The sequence below is a fragment of the Panicum virgatum genome, chromosome 5K (assembly GCF_016808335.1).
Source record: "Panicum virgatum strain AP13 chromosome 5K, P.virgatum_v5, whole genome shotgun sequence".
NCBI lineage: Eukaryota > Viridiplantae > Streptophyta > Magnoliopsida > Poales > Poaceae > Panicum > Panicum virgatum.
This window is the reverse complement of record NC_053140.1, coordinates 35,196,524-35,224,123: the sequence shown is the minus strand read 5'-3', so window position 1 is coordinate 35,224,123 and position 27,600 is coordinate 35,196,524. Positions and strand designations below refer to the sequence as shown.

The 27,600-nt window shown below is 46.8% G+C and overlaps 1 protein-coding gene across 1 annotated transcript; it reads right to left on the bottom strand.

Annotated features, from left to right (window-relative positions):
• Positions 1–968: 968 nt before the first annotated feature.
• LOC120709586 (protein PHOTOSYSTEM I ASSEMBLY 2, chloroplastic-like) lies at positions 969–3,322 on the bottom strand. The gene is made up of 5 exons (XM_039995250.1): positions 3,162–3,322; positions 2,966–3,028; positions 2,863–2,876; positions 1,456–1,488; positions 969–1,359 (listed from the first exon to the last, which is right to left on the bottom strand). The coding sequence occupies exons 1-5, from the start codon at positions 3,312–3,314 to the stop codon at positions 1,272–1,274; spliced, it is 351 nt and encodes a 116-aa protein (XP_039851184.1). The 5' UTR covers positions 3,315–3,322; the 3' UTR covers positions 969–1,271.
• Positions 3,323–27,600: the final 24,278 nt, after the last annotated feature.

The following is a 27,600-nucleotide window of genomic DNA, read 5'->3' as shown; positions in this document are numbered from 1 at the left end:
GCCGGCTTGAAAATCCGACAGGGCTTCGCCGCTTTGCCTCTCCCTCACCCCTCCCTCTCTTTTCTTTTTTTCTGGATTTTTAGTAAGCCAAATGGCAGGTGAGGGGCAGCCAACACCTTTATATATAGGGTGGGAGGCCGGCCGCCCTGCTGCCGGGCGGCAGGGGGGCCGGCCGCCCCTGCCGGGCGGCAGGGGGGGCCGGCCGCCCCTGCCGGGCGACCGGTCCCAGAGACCTGTCTACAATTATTTTTCGTATTTTTTTTGCGGATAAGCCCCTGCCGCCCGGCAGCTGGGCGGCCGGGGTATATTTCTGTAAATTTCCATATCGAAAATATATTTTTGTAAAAATCAGAAATAAAAAATATAGAAATAAAAAAACCGCCCGAGCAGGTGGGCAAGGTGAAAATTGTGGCCTGCGACTCCAAATTGCTGAGCCAATAGAGCCCTATGCTCATGGTGGGGGTGGGCCTTGTCTGGGCACCAGAGTAGCAGTGCTCTCTTCAGCTACTACTGTACCTGGCTCCTGCCCGCATTTGCGTTGCTGTCAGTGATGTATCTACAATCTGCTGTTGTTATACCACCAACCAGAGTATGTCATGGTGTGGTATGACAGCGAGCAGCACTAAACCCTTTTGTTTGAGTTGGTAGTGCATGTAACAATTTTCGTTGTCACATGAATTTGATATGTTGATAATATGGTACTATAATTCATATAATGACTTTGAAAGAATAGTAGTAGCTAGTTAACGTTTAATTTGTGTGGAATCGTCATGCTTTGCTTGCCTACTGAAGAAGAGTTCATTACTTCATTCATTACTTTTGCTTCTACGAGCTTGTCCAACCTTCCTTGTTCAACTCGTCTGTGACAGAAGACGAGATGAGTGACAGGGAGAAAGAAATCGAACCAGATTCAGATTGGTAATCATCGAGCAATGTTTCGCAACTGTCAATCCGGAAGCCTTTGCCAATGACATCCATCAACCACTTCACAAAAGAAGGCACATCTGTACTGCAACCCATATATACTGTACTGCAAGCGGGTTTGCAATATATGCCAAGCGGCTTACAGCTTACAGTAAACAGTTTAACCAAGCTGATTTTGTATTTGCTCATCCTCATCCGATCTGGCTATGAATGACACAGCTACTACTAGTAGTTGATAACGATTATAGACTTGGCCAGATTGTAGTTAAGTGACAGCAGGGTAGAGTATTCACTGTCTGAATGTGCAAGGCTGAATCTGAACGCATGGATGCCTGCTGGCACTTGTATCATCTCTCCCCTCTCTGCTCGGGTGTGAGGCCTCCTTTGCCACAGCTGGGGCAGCACTTGAGCCCAAATCCTTGGCAGTCGAAGCACCTGAAGAAACAAGAGGATAAACACACATGAACCCCAACAAGATAAACAAGAGATATATGCAGTAGAAATGCAGAATGCATAATGGTCGGGACCTACTTCCAATTCTCGAAAATGTTGCCATTCTTCTTGCTCAAAATAAAGATGAATATTCACCGTCAAGTCATCAAAGCCGTCAACTAATTCAGAAGGGCTCGGCTGGCCCGGTCGCCCTACGCTATTGGCGCTTCCAAAGGCGAAGCTCTCGTCTTTGTCGACCAGCAAACGGGAGGGCTAAAACCTTTAGTTTTGAAGCAAGGGATGAGCGCGGAAGCCGTTGCGCTTCCATACACGCACATACGTTTTCTTGCTCCGTCGCACGTTAGTACAATAACGCGCAGCCATTTTCTTGCTAGGGCGGACACGGATCGACTCTCTAAGAAGACTCTGAAGTGGGCGAACACTCGGCCCAGCGGGAGAACATGCCGGCTCCGGCTCCGCGCACTTACTGACACCTTTCGAAGCACTTTCACGTGTGAACCGAAGTCGTCTTGCCGAACTCCTTCCTTTCTCATTTCAGTCCTCGCCTTTTTCATCTTCTGTAGGGGCCTTTAGTCTTTTGATTAGAGTAGAGGTCGCGAGAGAGCAGAGCGTATCGCCCTGCCATAGTCGCGAGGATCTTAATAGTCGGTCGCGACTGTTGTCATAGTCAACGACGGTTGAAACTTCCAGGAAAAAACTGCGAATTGGGAAGGCGATCCTCCCGATGACTGACCGTACCCCATACCGACACAGGTGAACAAGTAGAGTATACTAGGACGCGTCGAGAGAACCATGTCAAAGGAACTCGGCAAAATGACCCCGTAACTTCGGGAGAAGGGGTGCTCTCCTATCTTTTGATTAGGAAAGCAGCACATACCAAGGGGTAGCGTCTATTTATTAAAAACACAAGACTCTGCTAAGTGGTAACATGATGTATAGAGTCTGACACCTGCCCAGTACTGAAGGTCGGAAGGAGAAGTGTGATAAGCTTTGAATGGAAGCCCCGGTAAACGGCGGCAATAACTCTAACTGTCCTAAGGTAGCAAAATTCCTTGTTGCATAAGTAGCGACCTGCACGAATGGTATAACGACTGCCCCGCTGTCTCCAACATGGACCCGTTGAAATTGAATTCTCCGTGAAGATGCGGAGTACTAACGGCTAGACGATAAGACCCCGTGCACCTTGACTATAGCTTCGCAGTGACACCCTTGATCGAATGTGTAGGATAGGTGGGAGGTGGTGACACACAACGACCAACCCCGAAAGACCACTCTTTCGTCTCAGGATGCCTAACTGCCGCACCGATCATTTGGGGGTGGGGGTGGGGGGGGGGACACTGCAAGGTGGGTAGTTTATCTGGGGCGGATGCCTCCTAAAGAGTAACGGAGGTGTGCGAAGGTAGGTTCAAGCGTTGATTCTGCTCGTGAGCGTAATGGTATAAGCCTACCTGACTGTGAGACCGACTGGTCGAACAGAGACGAAAGTTCTTGCCGGTCCCCTGCATCACATCAACCAATTCCGTTTTTGCAATGTCTGAGACGTCAAAAGGAAAATCAACGGCAGCAAAACCATGATATGTAGGAGTACCTTGCACCCTGGGCATTCTACTGCACCCTTTCCTTTGCATGTGTTGCAACCTGCTGCAGATACCTCCAGGGGAAAGAGAGAGAAAATCAGCCTCTGCATCTTCCAATCCAGACAGATGAGGAGAACAAGTGACTTCGAGTAAGTGTATATAGGTAAAGAGCAGGGTTTCGATTGAAGAAAATGATGTCTGTGATACCATCAGCCTGGCAGCACGCCTGGATGCCATCGTCCTCCTGCAAAGCCTGGCAGTGGAGGTCACTCGCCATGCGACAGAAGCAGAACCTGTCATCCTGCACCTCAAGCCGGCGACGACAAAGCTACTGCCGGCAGCGGCAATGGCAAGCTCCATGGTAATTGTTTAGCCTCTCAGTAGAAAGCTCCGATCGCTCCTCTTTGGCCTGTGAAGATTATTGAAAGGACCTTAATCGCGAGAAGTCGCCTAGAGAAGTCGCCTAGAGAGGGGTTCAATAGGTGTTTAAACAAATTCCGCAAATACACAATTTGAAATAGACTATCTGTTCACTTAAACATGGCAGACCGATCAGACCGGTCCAGCACTTAAATTTGACAACAAACTTACCAACCGATCAGACCGGTTCGGGAGATTGGTCAGACCGGTCCTACGCAGAACCTGCACAAAAACAGAGTTACTTCCCCCTTCTCGAATTCTAGCACAATTACAATGTGGGTTAAGCTTCTGTGAGTGATAACAAATGCATTTCACGATCCTGCACACACAAAAACAACACAACCAAATAAATCGAAGTAGAATCACAAATAAACCAAATGAAAATGATGCAATGGAGACACAGCAATTTGTTTCACCGAAGTTCAGATTCACCACGTTCACCATGCGTGAATCATAGTCTCCGTTGAGGAAGCTTATCGTGACCACAAGATCAAGCTATCTCCTCCTTTCCACTATATGACCATGTGCCCTCGTGGCACACAATCGCTACTGCAATAAATTTGCCGCTGTTCACCACAAGCTTGGGAGTTAGCCGGCGATGCCTAGCTGTCTAGGAGGCTTCACCTCCAAGAGTAACAAATGCTTCAACAAGTTGGCCGACCCAACCGCAAGTGATCAAAGCTAGAGATTCTCTTCTTGCTGCTCAAATGATCTCAAGGAGTGGCTTCACTCAACCCAACTCAAGAATTTAACTAGAATCACTCAAATCTCACAAAGAGAGGTTGGGGAGGATTTCTAAGTGCTCACAAGGCTTTCAAAGTGTTCTGAAGTGTAAAGGCATCAGTAACCCCGAAAGGATGAAGTCATGGAGTATAAATACCCCTCTCTCAAAAACTAGGCGTTGTTCTGTCAGTGTCATATCGGTCCCCCATACCGGTTTGAATAAACTAGCCGTTGGACTCCAATCGGTCAGACCGGTCCACTGACCTGGTCAGACTAATCCCAGGTGATTTCTGGTCTAATATTGTTTTCTCTCGGGCTTTTCTCACATGGGATTGCTATGAGCACTTTTAGTAATGTCAAACCACTGATGTTGCATCCCCCTTGATAGTACACCATACCTATACTCAATTTTTCATAGATCAACACATAAATAACACTTGAGCTTCATAATTTGATCGTGCCGAATGTTCTTCAATCAATATATTGAGGTTGTCAACATCTTCAATTCATTGAGCATATCCTCTTTGAGCTAGTGACTTTGAATCTTCCATCACATAAGAATGAAATCCATCTTTAATTCACAAGTCACCTTCTTCATTTAATAATGACACTCATCAACATAGAGCTCTTCATGACTCTAGGATCTCCAGTCTATGACCCGTATCGGTTTTCTTGCTCCCCCCAAGCCTTCGCTTGCATAGCCTCTTGAAACTTGCCTATCCATCATCTCTACCTTCATCCTAGCCGTCCCTTTTGAACTCACATTAATTTATGTCATGCATGAAATCTTCTTTATCAATTTGAATCCACAATTCAATTTTATATGCAAGCTTTCCAATTTGAGACTACATATATGCGTGAACTCTTGTCTCATTCACGTGTTCCTTGCTTGCTTCCTTTGATAATCAATACATCTCATATGACAAGTCTTCCCAATTTGAGACTATGCAAAAGCATACTCATGTCTCACTCTCAAGACATTTGCTTGTCAATTTGAATCCCATCATAAGTCAAACAAGCTTCAATATATATATTAGAGCCTTTGTATCAACCATGAATACCTTGCACTTAACTTTGCTTGTTACACATATAAATAAATGCCAATGGGATATAAACATTTGCTTGCAATACATGAGTCACTTCATTTAATATCACATCTTGAATTAAATCCATGCTCATAATCTCATGTAAACAAGTTAGTCCTTTAATCGTGTTGTCAATCAATACACCAAAACCCACTAGAGGCCTAGATGCTCTTTCAATCACCCCTTTTTGGTGATTGATGACAACTCGATTAAAGCTTACAAAAATATATTCAATAAAGCTTTTGAATTCTCAGATTTAGTTTGATCTCCCCCTCAATTTGTGCAAATGAATGGAATTCATCAAGTTTGGCCTCACATGCCAATTTGCACATATTGAACACAAATGAGACTCCCCCTAAATCTCAGCATCCGTGGGGTGCTAACAGTGTATGTGTGCCTGTAAAATTTCTACATGTGATGCATGTGACAAGATAATTCATTTCAACAAATTGAGAGAAAAAGATGGCTCGATCTGTGGCAAATCGGTTGTTGACGGTCCTTAAGTGCTAAATCCAACCATCAACCAGATTCATAATAAAGGAAAACTATACACCTTACTCACATATTTGTATCACTAACCTTGCTCCACAGTTGTTTTCGAGTTTTGTACATTTCATATGAGCAAGAGCGGAATAAGAAGAAAACACGCAACAGACGCCACACAACTACACAGAAGATCGCATCCGGCGTCACTCACTTACAAAGAGGGCCCATCTGGCAGAGCAAACGGGCGCGCCACGCATAATGCATACAAGGAAAGATACAAGGGCCCACCTATCGGCCTACCAGAGGAGGATAAGGACGAGAGCCTGCCAGGTGGGGTCGGCCGAACCCCAAGTTCGGCCGAACCTAGCTTGGCTCCTGTAATAGAACCGTACAAATTAAACCGGCTTAAGTACGCTAACTATCATTTTAATGGTTAATCAAGTTACCACACATTTAAAACGGTGTAATCCGGTCGTTTGTTGGGTTAAGAATCGAAAAACACTGGAAGTCTCGCACAAAGACGAGCACAGATGATTACAAGTAGACAACAGTTCTCAAAGTTAATTTACAATGCGGAGTTTTACAAACCAGTTTACGTAAAATATCAGAGTTTAAAATGCAGCAAAAATTAAATAGAAGTTAGTTTAGAAAAACAACGATACTATGATGACGTGAGGACGTCACATCGAGCCCACCGATGTGAATCCTGGTTAGCTCCAACCAGCAGCAGTTACCTGAAAACAGGGTGACAACAAACCCTGAGTATACTAATACTCAGCAAGGCTTACCCAACTATGGGTATACTTAGCCCACTATCTAGACATGCAAGGCATCTGGCTCTGGAGTTTATTTGCTGAAAAGCTACTAAAAATTGGATCCTTACTTTCAATATTTTAGCTCGATTTTAGTTTATCAAGTACCAACTAGATTTGCTTGAACATCTAGAGCACGCATGGTTGATCACATTATCTTTTCAGAAAACCACAGACATCTCATATGCTCACCTTTCCATTCTTATCTCAAATCTTTACTACGATGTGATAAAGTGACCAAAGTTCTCTTAACCGAGAGAGACAACGAATCGATCCGATTTAACCTTGCAAGGTGGACCTAACTCACACGACACATGCAGCCACGTCGGACCACATATGTCAACTATTCCCATCATTACCCCGAAGTCTGAACCACGCATGCCAAAACCCGGGTGAATGGGCCCCTCACAGCGAACTCCCAGAGAACCCGAAGACGACATACATTCCATCACCCGCCATCATCCCACTCTCAAAGTAACAGGTCGCAGTTCAATGTATCGTTGCAAATCAGGTAATTAGCTTACCGGTTTCGACTACCTCATACTTCCGGCATGTGGTTAGTACTGTTCAAAGTCGGTCAACACTGCCAACAATGGTACGATCCTCAATCGACATAGGCGGAGGCTTACTTTCCATCCATTCCATATCCATAACCAAAATCATCTCCGCCTGGTCTCCATTTCTCTTTCCTCATTGATTCATTCTCAAGTACTTTGCCAGAAGTAACAATGACCTATAACTCGCGAGTGACAGGAATCACTCGACTTCTACCGAGTCCTAATTAAGCATTGCAATACTAACGACCTGCACACTAGTAGAGTAACTGAGGAAACCTAGGGATCATGCATCTAAGGTTTCAATCAACTCCTAGAAACGTAAATGCACAATAATTATATAAAAAATATTGAATACTGAAATTAAGGGTTATGCTCTGGGGCTTGTCTGGGATAACACTGAGTCAGTGTTAGTACTAACAAGGCTTTGGGCCCTTCTGACTTTGAGCCAGGTCTTCGGTTGCTCCAGCGGGTCCTTTTCTCTTCAGGATGCGTCCACCCAACACCGTCTTGTGGTTCGGTTCCGTCAGCATGTGCTTCACGTCCATGCGTTGTACATCTAGCATACCTAAATGAGATGCAACAATGCTAATGTATGAATGCATGAATGATGCAGCAAAAACACAAGCAAGACAAGCACAAGATCACATCGAGCATTGAAAGAAGGTTAAATAAACATCACACAAGTCTACGGTAGAGTTAGATAGCAAAGCACATCGAGCATGGCACACATTTTCATTTGGTTAATATACTGCAAGACATTAAATTTTGAAGAACTAGCTAGCTCAACACCACACAGCCAGCAGGTTATATATACAAATAAAGTGTTTCACTTTCTAAACTTATTTAGAAAAGCCAAGCAACACTATATAGCAAGAAGGAAAAACAACTAGAAAATTTATTTAACTAACAAGCAAGCATAAGCAAGGTACATAAAAACAAACCACATTCGGGTCCTACAAGAATGAAAACAGGTTACAAACTGAAACAAGTAACTTGCTAGGTTTATTCATGCCGAAAAGAGTTCACCTAGCAACAACACCAAAAGGAAAAACTAAACTAGAAACTAAACATTTGCAAAAACATAACTTGCAGCCCTGATCTAGTAACAAAATTTTATCATCTTGGCAAGCTATTAATAATGCATACAACAATATTTTACCAACATTTATTGATAACATAAAGTATTTATATTATCCTCAACAAGACAAACTGAACCAAAAATAGATTTACACACATGTGCATAGCTTTTGGACATGAAATTTTTACAGAGAACTAAACATGCAAAGAGAAAGTTACTGCATAAATTTCATAATTTTTCGACTTCCAAAACTGCAGATATTAAATAAACAAGCTAAAACAAGCATTACTCATGATTAAATCAATACATCATAAAAATATTAAACAAACAGCAGATTAAATATTTTCCTAAGTTCTACATGCCAAAACAAAACTAACCCACCTGATTTTATATTTTTACCATTTTTCTACTATTTACTATACATTTCAAAGCTTGCAACCACTTAAACTAACATTTAAGCTAGACCAAAAATTATTTAGAAACTGAATATCAGCGTGTAAGGAAAATTGTAGATCTGAGAACAAGGAATCTAACAAATTTTAGTTTGTATTTTTTTTTATTTTTCTACGATTTACTATGATTTTCCAAATTTTGCAGCTAAAATTTCAAAAAGGTCCAGCGCGACACTATTTATTTAAGTCACAGACTTCGCAGCAAACCCCCTGGAATTGTTTCTATTCGAGACGAGGCCCTTGGTCGCATACGGAGCAGGGAACGGCTTAGGGAAACGGCGATTCCGGCAACGGGGTGCTCACCAGCGGCGATGGAGGGGTGGATGAGCACGAGGAGGTCGAGAGCTACCTGTGGGATGGTCTTCGCGCGGTGAAAAGCGGCCGGAGGCGTGCTATCCGTGGCGGCAATGGCCCGACAGCCATGGCGGCGGCGCTCGGCGGCGGTCTGGTGGGACTGGGCGAACGGGGCCGGGTTGGAGACCTTCAGTGGCCCGAGAGGGACCCGTTCCGGGGCTCGGCTCGAGCGGAGGTGGTCCGGAGAAGGGGGCGCGGCTGTGAGCTTCCGTCGGTGGCCATGGCGGGCTCTACTCATTCTTGCACAAAAGGAGGAGAAAATGAGAGCAGAGGGAGAGCCGCAGGTGCTGCTTCGATGGAAGGGAAATCAGAGGAGAGGGACGCTTGGCTTGCTGGCTTGTTTGGATTTGGAGCAGAGAGATCAGAAAGGAGGTGTCGTGTAGAAGATGGAGCTCAGGCTGATGTTAGCTTGCGATGGAAAAATAGAAGAGCAAATGTTGATTCGCTTCTCGATGAAGAAAGAGCATGGACAGAAGAGTGAAAGGAGCAGAGCAGATAAGGCCGAGCGGCTTGAATGCTGGGAGAGGGTAAGGGTGAGGAGCAGGCAGCACAGGGATCTCACGTGGCTGGGCTCAGTCGACCAGTGGAATACGGACCGAGAGCAGCTAAAAGTTAAGTAAAAATTACTTTAAATTCACCATATTGTATCCAGCATTTAAATAAATAGCAGGAGCCACAGCTGCACAATGAAAACTTGAGTTATTTCACATGGTTGGATTTGCACACTAAACAACAAGTGAATGAGTTTAAACAAATGAAATGCCATGATGCTCAATTATGATCTAATGAGGTTCATGATGACAAAGATTAACACCCGAGGTGTTACAGCTCCCGTCCAGGTGCACTTCGAGGAGAAGTCACCCCTAAGGCACCTGATAACCTTCCATACGTGCGTTGGCGGGAAACCGACCTCCACTAGTATAAATAGGCCTCTCCTCCACCCCCCCCCCTCAACACACACACACACTCTCTCTCTCATTTCACCATTCCAAGAAGGCTCTCCTCTCTCTTGCTCTCTTAGCTAGGTAGTGGAGCTAGGCTAGTTCTTCTTTAGCTAGCAAGTCGTCATCGGGGTCGTTGAGCAATCCTCGGCTCCTGGTATGGCTTTGTATCCAACTTGTCAGACTTCTATTCATAATATAGAGTTGTGTCATGGTTTCTTTACTATCTTGATAGTCTATCAATCCATGCTTAGTTCGTTCATGAGTTATGCTAAGGTCTTGGTTAGGCCAGATGATCCGGGTATGGATAGGGGTTTGTTGTGCTTTCGGGCTTGCTCTAGTGTTTTACTTGTCCATTCGAAGGGTGGGAGACCCGGGGACACTAGAGTAGTGACTTCATGCACGAGCATGGTGCTCGGGTATGCGGGATCCTTCGGATATGACCGTGCTCCATGGTGTGACTGGGGTAGACGGCAGGTGGTGACAGCCCTATCCGTCCGGCGTAACAGCTGTGTTGCATTTAGTGTACTCCCCGACGTTTGGGTTTGGTGTAGGAGTTCATGCAAAGAGGTAACGGGACTGGATGTACTCCGGTGCGGGACTTTCTCCCCGCTATCCCATTTTTCTGGCACCTGTAGTCCTAACCATGTCCTAACATAACCCCAGCTTTGGATACAAGCACTAGGACACCTAACCTAGCCTAAGCTCCAGCTGACTTAACGTAGAATAGATTAGTCCTTTGTTTTGTTGTTTCTCTCTTTTATTCCTTCCTCTTGGAGTGTGGTTGTGTGATGTGTCGCATTACCCTTGCTTATTTCTTTACCAGGACTTACCCTCGTTAGAGTTTTGCCTATTGCTTGAGGCACAATGTCATGGTTAATGTTAAGTATAATACCTTTGCCACTGCCATCCTTTGGGAACAAATCAATAATGATACCCTTACTCTCCAGGTAAAATGCTACAATAGTATATCCGTGCGCTTGCGGATCTATCTGTAATCGTATAGATTATACCACGAGAGTGGCACCCCTTGGGTGCAGTTGCTAGGATGGGTTCGGCGCCCTCATTTCTAGTAATTGCACTAAGGACCGCCAACAAGCGTTTCTGAGGCCGTTGCCGAGGTCTTCACAAACCCGGTAGTGACTTAAGAAATGCCAACACCGGTCAGACCGGTCGCACAAACCGGTCTATCCCAGACAACCAATCAAAAACTCATTTCACCATCCAATTGCGTCACACTAACACAATATCATTTAGATTGCATAAATAAGTCTATTACACACAGTAGCACACATTACAAAGTCCTCAAGTCCACAAACGATCGAATTTAGAATTATTACAGTTTCAGAGTTACAAAAAACAGACCGGTTCTACAGACCGGTCAGACCAGTCTGGCAAAGACTGACACACTCTTTGAACTGAAACTCTCTCTTTCTCCAAGCTTTAATCCCTTTCTTGTCCCCCTTTGTCATCTATCACCATAAAGAGCCTGAGAGAAGAATCTTGGCTGCCCATCACTGTCCACCACCATTTGCACTTCCATCTCCACTGAAAGGAGACTGATCATCATTCCAATGAGTACCAAAAATGGCGTCAGAAGCTCGTGCTGCAATAATCTCTGCTTCAGAGGGGCGAGGTGGCTCATGTGAAGGTCCTACTTCGCCATAAAAGTATCCGGGTTAGGCTCCAAACACTCCTTCCCCAGGAGGAGGTGGAGGTGCATAAGAGAATGATCCTCCAAAGTACTATCCTACCACCTGATCAAAAGATAATGATTCTTGAAAGTTCATGGCCATTTCTTCCACAGAAGGAATCTCTGGCTCAACTGGCTCAGGAGAGATGGGAGAAAGAGGAGGCTTAAGATACAACGCTGCATGTGTCCTCTTTTGATTGTCTCTAATCTTCTTGCTATCCCTCCTCTGCTGATGCTGGGCCACCATAATATCTCTCTTGTTTGTACAAAGCCCAGCAAACATCTTGAACATCTTCTTCATAGGAGAAGTGGGCATCTCGCGCTGAGACGATGAGGCAAAGTAGCCTGCCTGCCTGGACCGGTCAGACCAGTTGCCTGACCCGGTCAGACCGGTTTCAGGCAGTGGCTACTCCTGCTACTATGGATGGTGTTGCTCTTCTTCTTCCTCAATTTCTATGTCTTCCTCGTTTTTTGAGTATCTGTGAGGCGAGGGCTCTCTCCTATGCCTGGGCACCTTAGGAAGCATAGATTCATGCTTTGTGTCTATTTGAAATTGTCTTTGCAGCTCTTTCTATTAATTCTATCAAATAAGGTGCATATCCATGGATCTTTTGTGGGTTTTCAGAAATATACTTGATCTCCTCCCATATATAATCTGCAACACAAAGATCCTCTCCCTTAGGCCTCAATCTGACAAGCATGTTCTTTGCATGGAGAGAGATATCTTGTGGATTTCCACCTTTCTGAGAAATAAGCTTCCTAAGCAATCGGTTCAGGATGGAGTAATATGTGTAAATCCCGGTCATTTTCCCTACATTTTCTGTCTCTCTCCTTAGATACATAAATTTCATCTCATCATTAGGAAGAGGTGGATGATTATGAATTTTGGACCTATTTGCATCGTGCATGTCAAGCCCAAGCACTCGGATGAACGGACTGAACGTGACTCTGTAGTGTTTCTCTTCAGTCATCCAGAATATAGCCCTATCATCTTTGAAGTGTCCAAAGTAAATTGTGGCATAAAATTGAACAATGACCTCCTTGTTCCAATCTTTCTAAAATCCCATGGGTGTCTTGATATGCTTGCTCTCACATGCACTTATGATTTCCTAGAATAAATGATCATTAGCCTTTTTCATGCTATCCCAATCCACCCACTGTGCATCAATGGTGATCCTCCTATCCTTGAGAATGACTGACTCGTAGAAATCCTGCTGGAACTGAGTATGAAACTTGGGATCAGCTGAGGATTTTGGCTCAGAATAGGGATCTATTTTCCTCAATCTCTTTACTTCTCTTGTCATCCCACTTCTGGAGTAATCAATGCATTTTCTAGAGCCCAATCTGACAGGTTTCTGTATGGTGAGAAAAGTAATTCCTTGTTCATTATCATCACTTTCCTCATTTTCCTCATCATCATCACCAGCAGATTCTTCTTCTTCCTCACTGCTGCTCTGCTATGCTACTCTCTTTCCATGATGAGGTTCAACTCTAAAAGGAGAGTCCTCCACATCATCATCATCACTTGATGACCCACCTTCACTTTCTTCCCCTATATCATCCACTGGTGCCCGTTTTTGCCCTCTAGGCCTTAACTCTCTACCACTGGCCACATTTGCATGACTTGAGCCACTCTCATCTTGATTTGCCCCTGCGGTATCAAATCTGCGCTTTGTTCTTCTCTCAGACTTTCCTGTCATCTTGCTGCTGATCCTTTGGACCGAGAATTTGAAGGGGGGGTGAAGGATCGCCTAGGTACAGCGGTCAGGCCGGTGATGTGATCCGAATCCCCCAAAGGAACTCCTTCTTTCTTGGTTAAAACTCCAAATCGCCAATGGGGCGCATTGTGCGCGTGAGAGAGAAAGAACGGTGAGGAGAGGAAGAAGGTGTCGGGGGAGGGGTAAAAGTGAAAAAGTTTCACTGTTAAACCCGTGAAGGGGATAAAAGGTAACTGCCCAGGATCGACCGGTTAAACCCATATGCAAGCTTTCCAATTTGAGACTACATATATGCATGAACTCTTGTCTCATTCACGTGTTCCTTGCTTGCTTCCTTTGATAATCAATATACATCTCATATGACAAGTCTTTCCAATTTGAGACTATGCAAAAGCATACTCATGTCTCACTCTCAAGATCTTTGTTTGTCATTTTGAATCCCATCATAAGTCAAACAAGCTTCAATATATATTAGAGCCATTGTATCAACCATGAATACATTCCTTTCAACTTTGCTTGTTACACATATAAATAAATGCCAATGGGATGTAAACATTTGCTTGTGTATTGGAGTCACTTCATTTAATATCATATTTTGAATTAAATTCCTGCTCATAATCTCATGTAAACAAATTAGTCATTTAATCGTGTTGTCAATGAATACACCAAAATCTACTAGGGGCCTAGATGCCCTTTCAATTATATTAAATTGGAGCAACCTGCAGCAAAAGATTAAAGCCAGCAAGCAGGGAAGAAAACGAGACTGCGGAATTTCTCTTTTTCTTTCTTTCTTTCTTTTTTTTGAAAAGAACTAACATAGCATTTTTATGTCCGGTCCCCCTCGGCCCCTTCTGTGTGAGTTTATATGGCCACCATATGAGATGAGGATAGGCTTCCTCCACGGACACCTGTCTGTCAGATATCTGCCACCTCAGCTCTCTAACATCGAGACATGCATGTTACGTCAATGCATTGCCCTTTATCTCGTGTGCATGTATATACACTTACAATTCTGATAAATTCAGGTAGGTTATTTTTATTAATAACTGACACCAAATCAGTAGTTCGATGCTCCTACCCAGCACTCTTTTTGACTGCAACTAGCCAATAGTATTTTTGTCTCACACCAAATCAGCAACAGCCATCAGCACCAGCCAGCCAGCAATACTTTTCTCTCACAACAAATCGGCACCCGTCACCAGCCACAGCCAGCCGAACAGAACAGAGTGAATTGGATACAGTCGAATTTATCAGACTAGTTTAATTGGTGCCAGCAATTCGATGCTCCGTTAGTCACTGTTATTGTAGGGGTTATCTGTCAGTCCTGGAAACCAAGCAACCACAGGCCCTATTCGGATGCCCATTTCTGGCAGGCCCTATTCGGATGCCCATTTCTGGCTGGGCTGGTGCTGGGCTGGCTGGTCTGATCAGCCCAGCCGTTCGGTTGCACAGGCCTAGCCGAACGGCTGGGCAATAAGCCGCTGCCTCAGCCCCCCAGTTCCCATCCGCATCCACCCTGCACTCCCATCGCACGGGCGCCGCTAGGGTTGGGGTGAGCAGCCGCATCGCCGTCCGGGCCGCCCCGAGCCGTCGCTGGCCCCCTCGCCAGCCCCTCCCCCACCGGATCCATCCCCGCCCGAGCGACCGCCCGTCCACTTGCCGGCCCTTTCCACCACCGGACCCGTCGCCGCCGCTCCCCTACATTGGGAGCCTCCAAATCTTTCCAAGGTCGTCCCTAGTGCAAGAAACTAGGGGCCTATATCTGCGAGTCCTTGTTTTCTTTTGGTTTTCCAAAGCTACGAACTTCTAGAATCCATAATAAATTGTAGAAAAATTCTAAAAATGCAAACTCAAATGTTTTGAGTTCCTTGCAACTAGATCTACAACTTTGCTCACATGATCGTGCTCAGTTTCTGAATATTTTCTGAGTAGTCTGTGAAAAAATAATATAGTGCAAAAAATGAGAGAGAACTAAAGGGAAAAAAAACAAGCACAGACCGAAACATTTGGCACCAAAGCAAAGTAGGATTAAAACCAAACAAAACCTAAAAAAATGGCGCCTAACATAACAATGTGATGTACCAGATAGGATGGAAGCCAAAGAGGGGCAAATAGTCTTTTTCCCTTGCACTTAACAGCGTTAAGTGTCCATACTAACGGAAGTGATAGATAGGGAAAAAAAATTTGGTGGTGCACAGACAGGGAAGTTTTGAAGTCTGGGTGCTAGACAGGGAAGAGCAAATTTTTTTATGCTACATAGGGAATTTTCTCAAAATCATAACCGCTTGCACTTCTCCCTCCCCCACTCATGAGCAGTTCAGCTCGTAAGTGAGCTCGCCATCACCGTCGTCCCCGCTCACGACTCTCTTCCCCCACTTGCCGGCTCCTCCCTCGCGAGATCGCCCCCACTCTTCCCTCGCCGAGAAATTTGCAAAAATGGGACCGAAAACATTGGCCTTTGCAGTTTTGCCATTGGCCCCACATTTCATAGGCACAGATGGTCCCACCGTATCATTCACTGGGAGTGGCAAATTCGCGAGTGGTCAGTGTTTGCAGTCCTAATATTGCAATTTTTTCTCCCTCGCCAAACCGTATACCTACCCAAGATCTAGCAAAGCCCATGTATTACATGGAGTCAAAATAATTTTCCTTTCTTCAGTTAGCACTTATCTTGATAGTTTTTCATCTCTGAGCTTTTCCTTTTGTTCGGCAGCAAGTACTTTTGGAGGCTTTTCTCCCAGCTCCTATGTTATAAGCCAAGTTCCTCTCTGTCCACCATGTCGAGGTGATTTACACCTGCACTCCCCTGCAATCTCTAGCAGTTCTTCTCTATCCTATCCCACGCACATAGAAGAGTAGATCAAGACAACTAGACATCTTCTACCTCCGTTCCAATTGTAGTTCGTTTGAATTTTTGGATTTTAAGTTTGACCACTCGTTTTATTCAAAAAATTTGTGCAAACATTGCCAAATTTAAGTCATTCTTGAAGATCTTGTATTGATAAAGCAACCCACAACAAAAGAAGTGATATTTTGCACAAATTTTAGAATTAGACGAGTGGTCAAACTTAGAATAAAAAAGTCAAACGACCTACAATTTGGAACGGAGGGAGTAATTATCTATTTTAGAAAAGACATCTAGTCTATATCAATAAATTGGAATTGTTAGGTTACAATTGATATGAGTGTGCTACTTAAATACGATGATATTTCATATGAGATCGAGAACTGCAAGTACCTTGCCATGATTTGTGTTCCTTTCTCGTGTGAGGGTATTTTTTAAAATGACTAAAATTTAGTGTTCCTGCTCAACGAAGTCATGTCTCAATTCATTTTAGTACACGAGTTGGTAGAATTATGAAAATGACTGAAGAAATTACATCTCTTTTTTTAAATGTATATCATACTTTTAGTTATTTTATATTTATGTATATCTAATTATTAGATAAATTTATAGTTTCTTATCAAATCATTTTATAAAATATACCGAATTGTTTAGGATCATATTTGTACGGCATACCCTATGTTAAAATTCTAGGACCCTATGTTAAAATTGTAGGTCTGCCACTAAACCTACGCCGGCTCCTCACCCTGGCACGCACAGAGACGACACCACGGGCGCATGGCTCCGCACGAGACCTTGGCCTTCCTCTGTGGTCGTTTCCTTGGCGCCTCCGCGCGCCCCTCGTTGCTGACCTCGTCGCGCTGCGCGGCCGCGCGCACTCCGGGCCTCTCTCGCTGCCCCTCGAATTTTGGGCCATCAGCGCTTCCGACCCCATCAACTCGGTCCGCGATGTCGCGTTTTGCCTCGGTGGATCCTGCGTCCTCGACGAGTTTTGCCGGTGCATGCCACTGCGCGCGGCACTCTGCCGGCCTCGCTTCGTCGATGCCAACAACAACATGCGCCAATGTCACAGATACTGGGCCCTCTGCTCCACCAGTGGTTGAAAGGCTATCCCGATTATGCAAACCCAGCACCCGCTACGTTGGCCCAGAGTGGTGGCCCAATTGATGACTGCCGTGTTTGGGGGATCATCTTCTGGCTTAAGAGGGGAGAATCATGAGAAGGGAGGTGAGAAGGTTATCTCAATAAAAAAAAAGGAGGTGAGAAGGTTGAAGAAGTTGGACGGCTGCGTACCGAGTTGTTGGCGGTGATCTGTTTTTTTTTTTTTGCGAAAAGGGGACTGTATTATCCAGATAGAACAATACATCCATGGAATTTTACAAAAAATACTATGGAAATACTGTAAAATACAACCAGCAACCCCGAGCGTGGAGAGTGTCCTCGAAAGTTCCGGCCACCGGCAAGACTCGCCAGAACTCCCCGAACCCAGCCACCGCAGTCCGCCGGAGCCAAGCCAATAGCCGCCATCTTCACCAACGACGAAGTCCACAAGGTGGAGACCGCAGGGGAGGACTTACTGCTAGGCGATGAAGCCGAGTAAACGGCCTCCCAAACACATCGGTCATCTCCGCAGCAAGTGAAGACCGGCATCCAATCCGCCACCGCCAACCAAGAAGCTGAAGATCGGAAGCAGAGGGTCCCGGAGCAAGCACCGCCAGCCCCGCACCCAAGGAGGCAGTCCACCACCGCCGACACCGCCGCCGGCAAGCAGACCCGCAGTCCAGCGTCGGTGACCAAAGCAGCGACGCAGACAAGGAGCACATCCCAGGGATGCACAAGATCTCCCCCCTTTCGCAAGGACGAAGAAAACCAAACCCAGTGTCGTCGCCGACGATGTTGAAAAGGAAGAAGATGAAGCCGCCCACCACGCCGAGGATGGAACCGGATCCACCGTCTTCCCGTCCGCCGCCGGAGACCCAGCACAGGTATACAGAGCCCCCCGCCGGTCGCACATGAACCAGCAGAGGCAAAAGACACCGCCATGCAGCAGTAGACGCCGCTGTCGCCGACAGGAACGAGGGCGCTGTCGCTTGCTCCACCGGCAAACCTAGCTACCTAGCACTAAACTACCCTAATACTAGCAGCAGGAAGAAACGCCAACCTCCGATCCACTCGATTCCCCACACCCGCACAGCCGCCGGAGAGGCCGCCGGTGAGGGGAGTCGAGCGGATCGGCGGCGGCAACGAGGCACCCCTGTTTCGCCTTCTCAGGTACTGTGCAGAAGGGGAAAACGAGAGGATAAGGCTTTACTCACCAAAACCCCCACTGATAAACTCTATTGGCGGTGATCTGTTGATCCTGTTGTAACTTAGCTGTACCATTTGGCGTTTGTTCCTGTACTCAGAATATCCACCAAACTAAGAGAATCCATAGTAATTCATACGCCGATATCTAGTTCGTGACAATTTGGCATCAGAGTCGTTTGATCCAGGATTTGGCGGTTTCAGTCTCCTCTACTTTGCTGGTGAGATCTTACAACTCTGACGGAGGTTCATAATTACCTCTTGCGGCCGTAGTACTAGACGCGGGATGAGAAGAAGGCGGCGGAGATGGAGCAGAGTGTCTCCGACCAACCTGACGACGATACTGAAGGGGATTGTAACCTCCCGTATTCTTGGTGCGGAATGTTATATGTCAAAAATAGTGAATTTTTAAAATCTTTTATGCAAGTGCAATAGTTAGAACCAATATAACTTAACTCCATCGTTCCCTGTGGAATTCCTAGAAAATAAAGAATTGTTGGAGATAAGGATGTAAATATTAGCGTGAATTTGTTTGGATTTATTTGGATTTCACTTGAGCTTGTTTAAATTGGATTTTGTTTGGTCTCGATTTATTTGGCCGAACCCTAGCGTCACTTGACGCCACCGGCCGTCCGCAACACTTGACTCGTGGCCCGAACCCTAGCGTTCCCCTCGAGCTTTACCCAAGCCGCCGCCGCAACCCGGGAGAAGAAGGAAGAAGGAAGGAGAGGAGGGGAGGTGCTAAGGAGAGGAGCCAGCGCCGCCAACATCTGTGTGGTCAATTTTATGTTCGCTAAACCGGGCATGGAAGCATGACCCTAGAGTTTATGGGCTGATCTGGGGGCTGCCTGTGCACCTATGTAATGTAATTATACGATATTGATGTTTGTCAAACTGTAAGTTACTCTCCCTGTAAAATGAGTAAATAACACATAGAAAGATGAGAAAGATATTGATGGCAGGAAAATGACTATATTTTGATTCAATGAATAATGCCATTAAAGTGCTTTCTATTATTTGTACAAATTTGCCCGAGCTGAGCTGCCCTTTTGTATCACACTCTGTGGGCAATGGCGATGTCAGTTGAATCCGGCGGCGCATCCCTGCATCACCCAAAATTGCTGGAGTCCTGATTCCTGAATCATGATGCTGCTTGTGGTACATCGAATGCGACTCCGGACTGCTCAGTTGAATCCTTCCACCATCCCAAATTTCTGGACTCCGGAATCATCTGGCGCATCTGACTGGGACTGCTCTGAACTAAACTGTTGCTGCAACTGCGGACGCCGCCGTCGGCCACATCACTGAGGTAATGCAGCGGCTCGTCTCCATACTGCTGGGCGCCGTCCGGGCACTCGAAGTAATCAGCCAAGCACTGCGTCCCGTACCCGTGGCCACTCGCATCCATGAAGCCGCCGTCCAGGCCAATGGCCGGTACGCCCACGCCGGAGTGCTCCGCCGGCGGCATGTACGCAGGGTTGCAGGTGATGTCCAGGGAGGGGTGGTAGTACTCGGCTGGCACGACGGCGTCGCGTGGTGACTCGTCGGCGCCCCACATCAAGGCCTGATCGAACCAGCAGCCGTCGTAGGCAATGGCACTGCTCGGCACCGGCATCTGGGGGCACCCGCCGGCCATGTCTGAGTATGAGCAGTTGCTGCCAGTGTCGTATTGGAAGCCGTAATCGGGGCACGAGCACGAGACGGTGTTGCGCAGCTGGCACGTGTCCCATGCCAGTTGGCCGTGACCGTTCTCGTCGCCATTGCCTCCCATCTGCTGCAGGTACTGGTTGCCGCCGCCCATGTCGCCCTGGCTGCCGTCGTTGTTGATGTATTGGACGCCGGATGCAGCCGGCTGCATCGCCATGCTGGTCTCGAGCGGGTTATTCAGCTCGACGCCATGCCACGTGAGCTCGTCGATCCAGGCCTCCATGTCGTCGTCCGAGCCGACGGCGGCGACGCCATCGTCCGGCACGCCCAGCGCCTTCCGCCTCCGCGCCGTGGCCAGCAGCGCCGCGTCGATGGACCCGAGCAGCTCTTCCAGGTTCACGCCCTTCAACGACGCCGCGCCGGGCGGCGCCAGCTGCTTGGGCCCCTCCTGCCACTCTTTGGCGAGCTTGTCCTTCTCCTTGCGCAGCTCAGCGTTGAGGTAGCTGAGGTGCGTGTGCTTGGCCCGCCTGTCCGCAGGCAGCCTGCGGTACCTGCCGATGACCCCCGCGCTGCCGAACTCCCACACGGCCGGCGCGCCGCCGCCGCCGCCGGGGCGGGCGCAGACGACCGCGACGTCGACGCCGCAGAGCACCGAGAGCTCGCGCGCCTTCTTCTTCAGCCCCTCCTTCCTGCCCTTGAAGGACCTCGTCCGCGACCCCGCCTTGTCGATGAGGGCCATCTGGATCTTGCGGCGCGGCATCGCGGCGGCGGCGGAGGCTGTACCCAGCCGGCGCGCAGCTGGCTAGCTAGGACACGGCGGCGCGGCGCGAGTTGCGATCTTGTGGTTGTCCGGCGCAGCGAGGGCACACGTACGTTATATATACGGAGTACATAGAACACACGGGCGCCGGCGGTGGCCGGGCCGGTGAACAATGGGACTCGGACTCGGACGTGGCACCGACACGTTATTCGATTGCGTTCGAACACGTACGGAGACTCGGCAATTATTGCGCGCAATCCAGCTACAGCACGGCTATCCCGCCGGTCGATTCCGTTGCGGGATCGGACGTGAGCCGCGCCCTTCTCCGGCGCTTCGCGTTCGACGGCCGTTCCAACCGTTCTCCCTCCGTATCCCCGGTGGCCGGTGGGTGTCCAACAGCATTCGCTTCCGGCTACTCGACGCTGCGCAAGGCCGGCACGGGCTCCCCGATCGATCAGCCGCCCGGGGAAAATTGCAGGAGGAGGCTTGCTTCTCTGATCGTCTCTAGCTAGTTGTTTATACGAGATGTAGATCACAATGTCGTGTCTCTCGGATTCCGACTCCGAAACCTCTCAAGAAAATAGTTGAACCAAATCGTAAAAGGAGAAGTACTGCTCTGACTTAGTACATCTTTATTAAGAAAAAAAATAAACTTAATCACGGGGATATTCACTTTGTTCTAATAAAAGTGACGTGATTCGAACCAGGACTTGTACGTTTACTTAGTTCAATGGAAGGTTTTTGCGTAGCCTAGTTTACAATTGCTGCCGAAGGTATCATCAGTTAATCCAGGATGAAATAGTACAGATCTTTAATCCTAATACCTTCTGATTGAAAAATATCATCACAGGCTCCCCCCCCCCCCCCCCCAAAGCCCTTCCCGATTTCGTCCATCCACCTCACTGCCATCGGAGTGCACCGCCTGAAGTCCGCGCGAATGCTGGGACGGCGACGGCGAGGCCTCCTTCCACGCATCCCCCTCCCCCGAGTTTGCCCTTCCCCAAGCTCAAGGTCGTCATGGCTAGGCGAGCTCCACGCGTGGCGTGGGTCCCGTAGGTCACTGGCGGGCATATCCGTCCCCTTTCCCGGCTAGATATTGCATCCCCAATGTCCCCACCTAGGTGGGGCTGCTAGGCGAGCTCCGCTAGTGGTGACAGCTCTGCAGTGCGCTTGTTCTCTTTCCCCTGGTGTTGGTTCTGATGCAAGGCTGATACAATCTGTGGATTTCCTTCATAAGTCGCGTGGGTGTCCTCCATTTGGCGCCTCTGCTCCGTCGGCACTCTTCTTGCTAGTGGTGCCATCAATATTATGTCAGGAGGTGTTTTCACTCTTCCGCCATCCCCCCGGACGGTTTCCTCCCCTGGCACGGTGTTGGATGGTGGTGCGTGGGAGTCCGGATGTACTTTTGAAGGTGGCTCCGTCAGCATCGAAGGGAGATCGTCGTTTTCGGTGAGCCTTGATTTGCGCCTCTCCCGCTACCTTTAGTCCCCATTCCGTTGGCCTGACCATCAGATGGAGGGTGACAGCGGAGCGGCATAGCTACGTGGGGTGGTGCGGAGGTGCAATAGCTGCAGTGTATCCGACAAGTATGTAGTTCGTTGGTGGCTCCCATGGACACTTGATGGTTATTTTTCTAGCTGATGTCCTAGCTTTGTCCCTTAACTATAATATTTGTCTCGCCCTCCTATTCAAGGTGTTGTGTTGTGTTGGACTATTGTAAAATAGCTGAGTAAAAAAAATATCATCGCACAGTTATCAAGACTAAAAACTTGATAACTGTGCTGGAGTATTAGGCTATTTTAGATTCTGGCTGAGGAGAGGATACGCCTACGCCGATAGTCATTTTAGCTACCTTTCAGAGAACCATTTTTGCTACGATCTTAACGGACCTGCTTGGTGCAAACACAAGAGATACGTCAATTTCACCAAAAGGCGAAAGGATTTATGGTTTATGTGGCCGACAATCGCATTTTACACGACCCGATCCCTACCGAGGTTTGTTTAGTTTTCCTGGATAAAGTTTTTGAAATAGAATCTTTTCACATTTGAAGTATTAAATATAAACTCATCACAAAAATAATTATAGAACTCATCTGTAAACTACGAGATGAATTTATTAAGACTAATTAATCCATCATTAGCACATGTTTACAGTAGCAATTTATTGTCTAATCATGGATTAATTAAGCTCAAAAGATTCGACTCGCAATTTTATTGTCAATCTGTGCAAATTGATTTTTTTGACTATATTTAATACGTCATGCATGTGTTCAAACACTCATGTGATTGATGGGTAAAGTTTTTGACGGAAAACTAAACAAGACAAAGTCTGTAGCCAATTTTTAGTTTTGGTGAACAAAATTCACACTGGTAAATGTGTGTTGTGGTTCCCCCGTCCCATCTCGGACACTGTCTGACGTCCGCAACGCCAATCGCCAGGCCAGGCGGGATCTTGTAGAACCTCCCACCGCCGGAAGCAATCGGACGCTCCTCATCGAGACACGTGGAGCCACCGATCCTGCTATAAGCTATGCCCGCTATAAGGCCCCCACCGCTTTCCCCTCTTCATTCTCCAAAGCCTGACTAGCTTCCACGCCATCGAGCCAGTCGACAACGAACTCGTCCCCCATGCCCCAAAACCCCAAACCCCATTTCCCCACCTCCCCCTTCCGCCGCCGCCGCCATGAAGGGGCCCGTCGAGATCACCCTAACGAGGGAGATCCCCTCCAACCCCCGCTGCTGGTGGAGGCGCGGAGGCGCGACGACGACCTCCTCGACGACGGCGACGTCGGCGTCCTCCGGATCGGCTGCAGCCTGGCCGCCGTCGAGACCACCTTCTCCCAGAGCGACGAGGTCACCAAGCGCTGGCTCGCCGAGGCCTCCGCCTCCGCCCAGGGCCGCCGCCTCCGCGCGCCCCTCGTCACGGGCCTCGTCGCGCTGCGCGGCCGCGACCCTGCCGACCGGTACCGCAGCACCGGCTTCCGCCCCAACGACCACGGCAACCCGATTCGCTGCCTCGCGCTCTGCCTCGGCGGCTCCCGCTCCCTCGTATACAGCCCCGAAGCGTTCGGCTACCGCGTCGGCAAGCCCGCCTACGCCGTGTACTAGCTCGACTTCGACTGCAACAACATGAACTAGCTCCGTGTGTTCCTGGACGACAACCGCATCACCGTCGCCTGCTTCGGCGCCCAGGAGGTCACGAGGAAGCTGGCCAAGGATAGCCGCATAGCGAGAGATCTTTCATCGAGACTAGTTTCTTTATGTTGGATGAAAACAACTTGGGACTCTGACCCCCGTAAGCTCTCGCACATTGTCTTCTTCTCATCATGTGTCAAGTTGTAGCAAGCCGGGGGAAGTTCATATCTTCCATTTCCTTTTTCTATAGGGTGAAGATCCTCCCTTATCTTCATGGCTACCAGGTCTTGACGTGACTTTAAGGTATCCTTTGTCTTTACTGAAGTCTCCAGAAGGAGCCCAATCATGTTACCAAACACATTCTTCTTTAGGTGCATACCATCGATTGCATGTCGGACTTCAAGATCACCCCAATACGGCGAGTACTTGTAGAAGATGGACTGTTTCTTGAATTGTACGCCTTCGATTGGTACCTTATCTCTATTTTTCTTCTTTCCATCTTTTGTCACCTTCCCATAACTAATCTGGATGATCCTCACCATTTTGAAAATATAGTGCCCGTCTCTTTTTACTGGAGCAGAATGTAATTCATTCTTGCCATCAAAAAAGTTGTAGAACTTCTTACTTCGGTATTGATGTCCTTCCACCAAGAAGCGTTTGTACCCAAGATAAACTAACTTTCTAGAACCTTCTAGGAAAGATGATACGGTCTCATTCACGCAGACCGTGCATCCCGTCCTACCTTTGACCTGTCCCGAAATGACAAATAGAGCCTGTAATCATGGATGGTGGTGAAGATAATAGCTCTTAGATTAAAGGTCTGTCATGTGAAGCTATCAAACATATCGATACCCTCCTTCGATAGAGTTTCCATCTCTTGCATCAGAGGCTCAAGGAAAACATCAATATCTATACCAGGATGCTTGGGTCCTTGTATAAGGATGGACAACAGGAGATATTTCCTCTTCTGGCACAACCATGTAGGCAGGTTGTACATCGTCAAGATCACCGACCAAGTGTTGTGAGTGTTAGTCCTTTCACCAAACGGATTCATTCCGTCCGTACTCAACGCAAACCTAACGTTCCTTGGGTCCTTTCCAAATTCCAAATAATACTGCTCATCGAATTTCTTCCACCGGCGAGCATCAGCTGGATGTCGAAGCTTTCCGTCGCCCTTCTTGTGCTTATCTGAATCCCACTCGTATATATTTTCCTCTGCTGATTTCTTCACCGTCTCGAAGTTTTCTAACCTCTTTGCACTACCAACCAACAGTTCCGCTTTGACATGATGCAACAACTGGCTCAGGAAATCACCATCATCAAGTTCATCGCTATTATTATCACTCTAAGATCGATGGGACCCCGTCGACACCATCACTATAACCACCACTAACATCTTCATCATCACCGCCAACAGTGTCAAAATCATCAAACAATATATTAAACTCCGGGTCTTGCATTATTTCATCGAATGAATTCTCTCTCTGAGGTTGTTCTTCTTCACCATGTTTATTCCAGATCATGTAGTTGTCTACAAAACCACTAATCAACACAAGCGATTTAATTATAGTTGTATCGCTGAATACTCTCAAATTTTTGCAGGTTTTGCATGGGCAATATATTATCTGTGTCTTCTCAATTCTTGCATGGTTTTCCGCAGCTTGAATGAATTCATTAACTTTTTCACGGAAATATGCATCCGTCCTTCGTGCTTTGTACATCCAAATTTTATCCATCTCTAAACACCAACAATAGAAAAACAATACATAATTTAAATGAATTAAAATAAGCTCTTAAATAATTTGCAAAATAAATGCTAAGTAAATCTATACCTAAGCGTAAATATTGGAAAAAGTCAATTTACAATGTAATCGGATTTAATACAACTTTCAACAAGGGAAATATCAATTTGTATTAGAATATTTTTTTATTATTCATTAGCATGTAAATAATTGTTCTCGTATTTTAATATTATTTCATTATTCACAATAATCCTAGGGTTAAAGTTTTATGTTTTTTGAAAGTATTTTGTTATTCTTTCAGATTTAATATAATTTAAAACAAGGGAAATATTAATTCGTATGAAAATATAGGATGAAAAAAATTATCATGCATGTGTGTAAATATAGGAGGGAAATCATATCATTTTCTCTCTCCTCTATATTTTTAGGAACTTGTTTACTTATAAATGAGGCTAAAACTTGAAGATTGGACCCAAATAATTACATAATCATGTGCTCCAACTAAAATAGCGCAACTCTATCCAAAAAATTAAAGCAATTCGTGGCTTAAATGTTAAATCCACCTAATTGAGATCCACATCTAGCTAGAGGGATGAGAGCACAATTTGAGCATTAAAATTAACCCAAAAGCTTAGAAAACAAATGTAGAATTAGGTGCTACTTACCTCCTAGAGCCTCCAACTCCAAGAAAATCGAGTTTAAAACCTTCCCTCCCCTATTTACGATTCATGGAATTTTTGGACAGCGCCTCCCCTCGAGAGAGAGCATTGTTCTGTCAGAAGGAGAAAGATGGCGCGCTCAGATATTTATGGCGGTTTTCAAGAGCGGGTGACATTATTAGCCGCCCCTAGAAATAGTTTTCCAGGGGCCGATGGTCGCATCAGCCGCCTCTGAAAATAGGGCTCTGATGCCACCACCCGCCCCTGGAAATGAGTTCTTCAGGGGCAGATGGCGGAACCACCCGCCCCTGAAAATGAGCCCTATTTTCAGGGGCAGGTGGTGCCGTCACCCGCCCCTGAAGATGTATTTACAGGGGCGGGTGAAATGCTACAGTACCTAGCTCCTATTGTAGGAGCGGAGGACATTTGCACCCGCCCCTGGAAAAACAAACCGGGCGTTGTTAGAAATCGTTTCTGTAGCAGTGATTTATCGTCCAGGTACAGGAAAGTGCGCAACATGTAGTATCGAGCGTGTCGAAGAATGCAAGTCTTGCTTCCTGAGAAGTCAAATAATTTTCATTTTGACTAAATTTATACAAAATAGTATTACTATTTATATTACAAAATAAGTATTATTAAATTAATTATGTAATATATTTTCATACTAAATCTGTTTGGAATCACGAATGGTAGTAATTTTTGTATAAATTCGGCTAACTTGAAATTATCTGACTTATTGGGAAGTGAGAATTGCATTATTTTATGACGGAGGGAGTAAACTGTGCACTACTTGACGGTTTAGGACTGCCACCGGCCAAGTACGCCCGGAGCATGAGACGAATCTCGAACCACGGAAATGGACCATATGCAGCTGGCGCTGACAAACAAATCTTAGAGCAATTCCAACACACTAGCTAAAAGAGACTGGATAGGTAAAAATAAAGAATAGAAAGTGAAAAACCTTTCCAACAGACTCGGCATCCAATTCTCCTCGCCATCACGCTCGTCATCCGAGTGGCCTCGCCAGGCAAAATTGGCGCTCGCCATCCCCCTCGTCCCACCAGCTGCCGGACTCTCAGTCTCCCGCGCTATCCCTTTTGCCGGGCTTGCCCCGGCGCCGCCCTAGGACATGCCACGCTTGCCCAGCGCCGCCCCCAGGCCAGCTAGGCCAAGCGAGATGCTGCTGTTGCCGCCGGGAGGCTGCCGGGTTCCGCGGCCGGCCTGCTCTCCGGTAG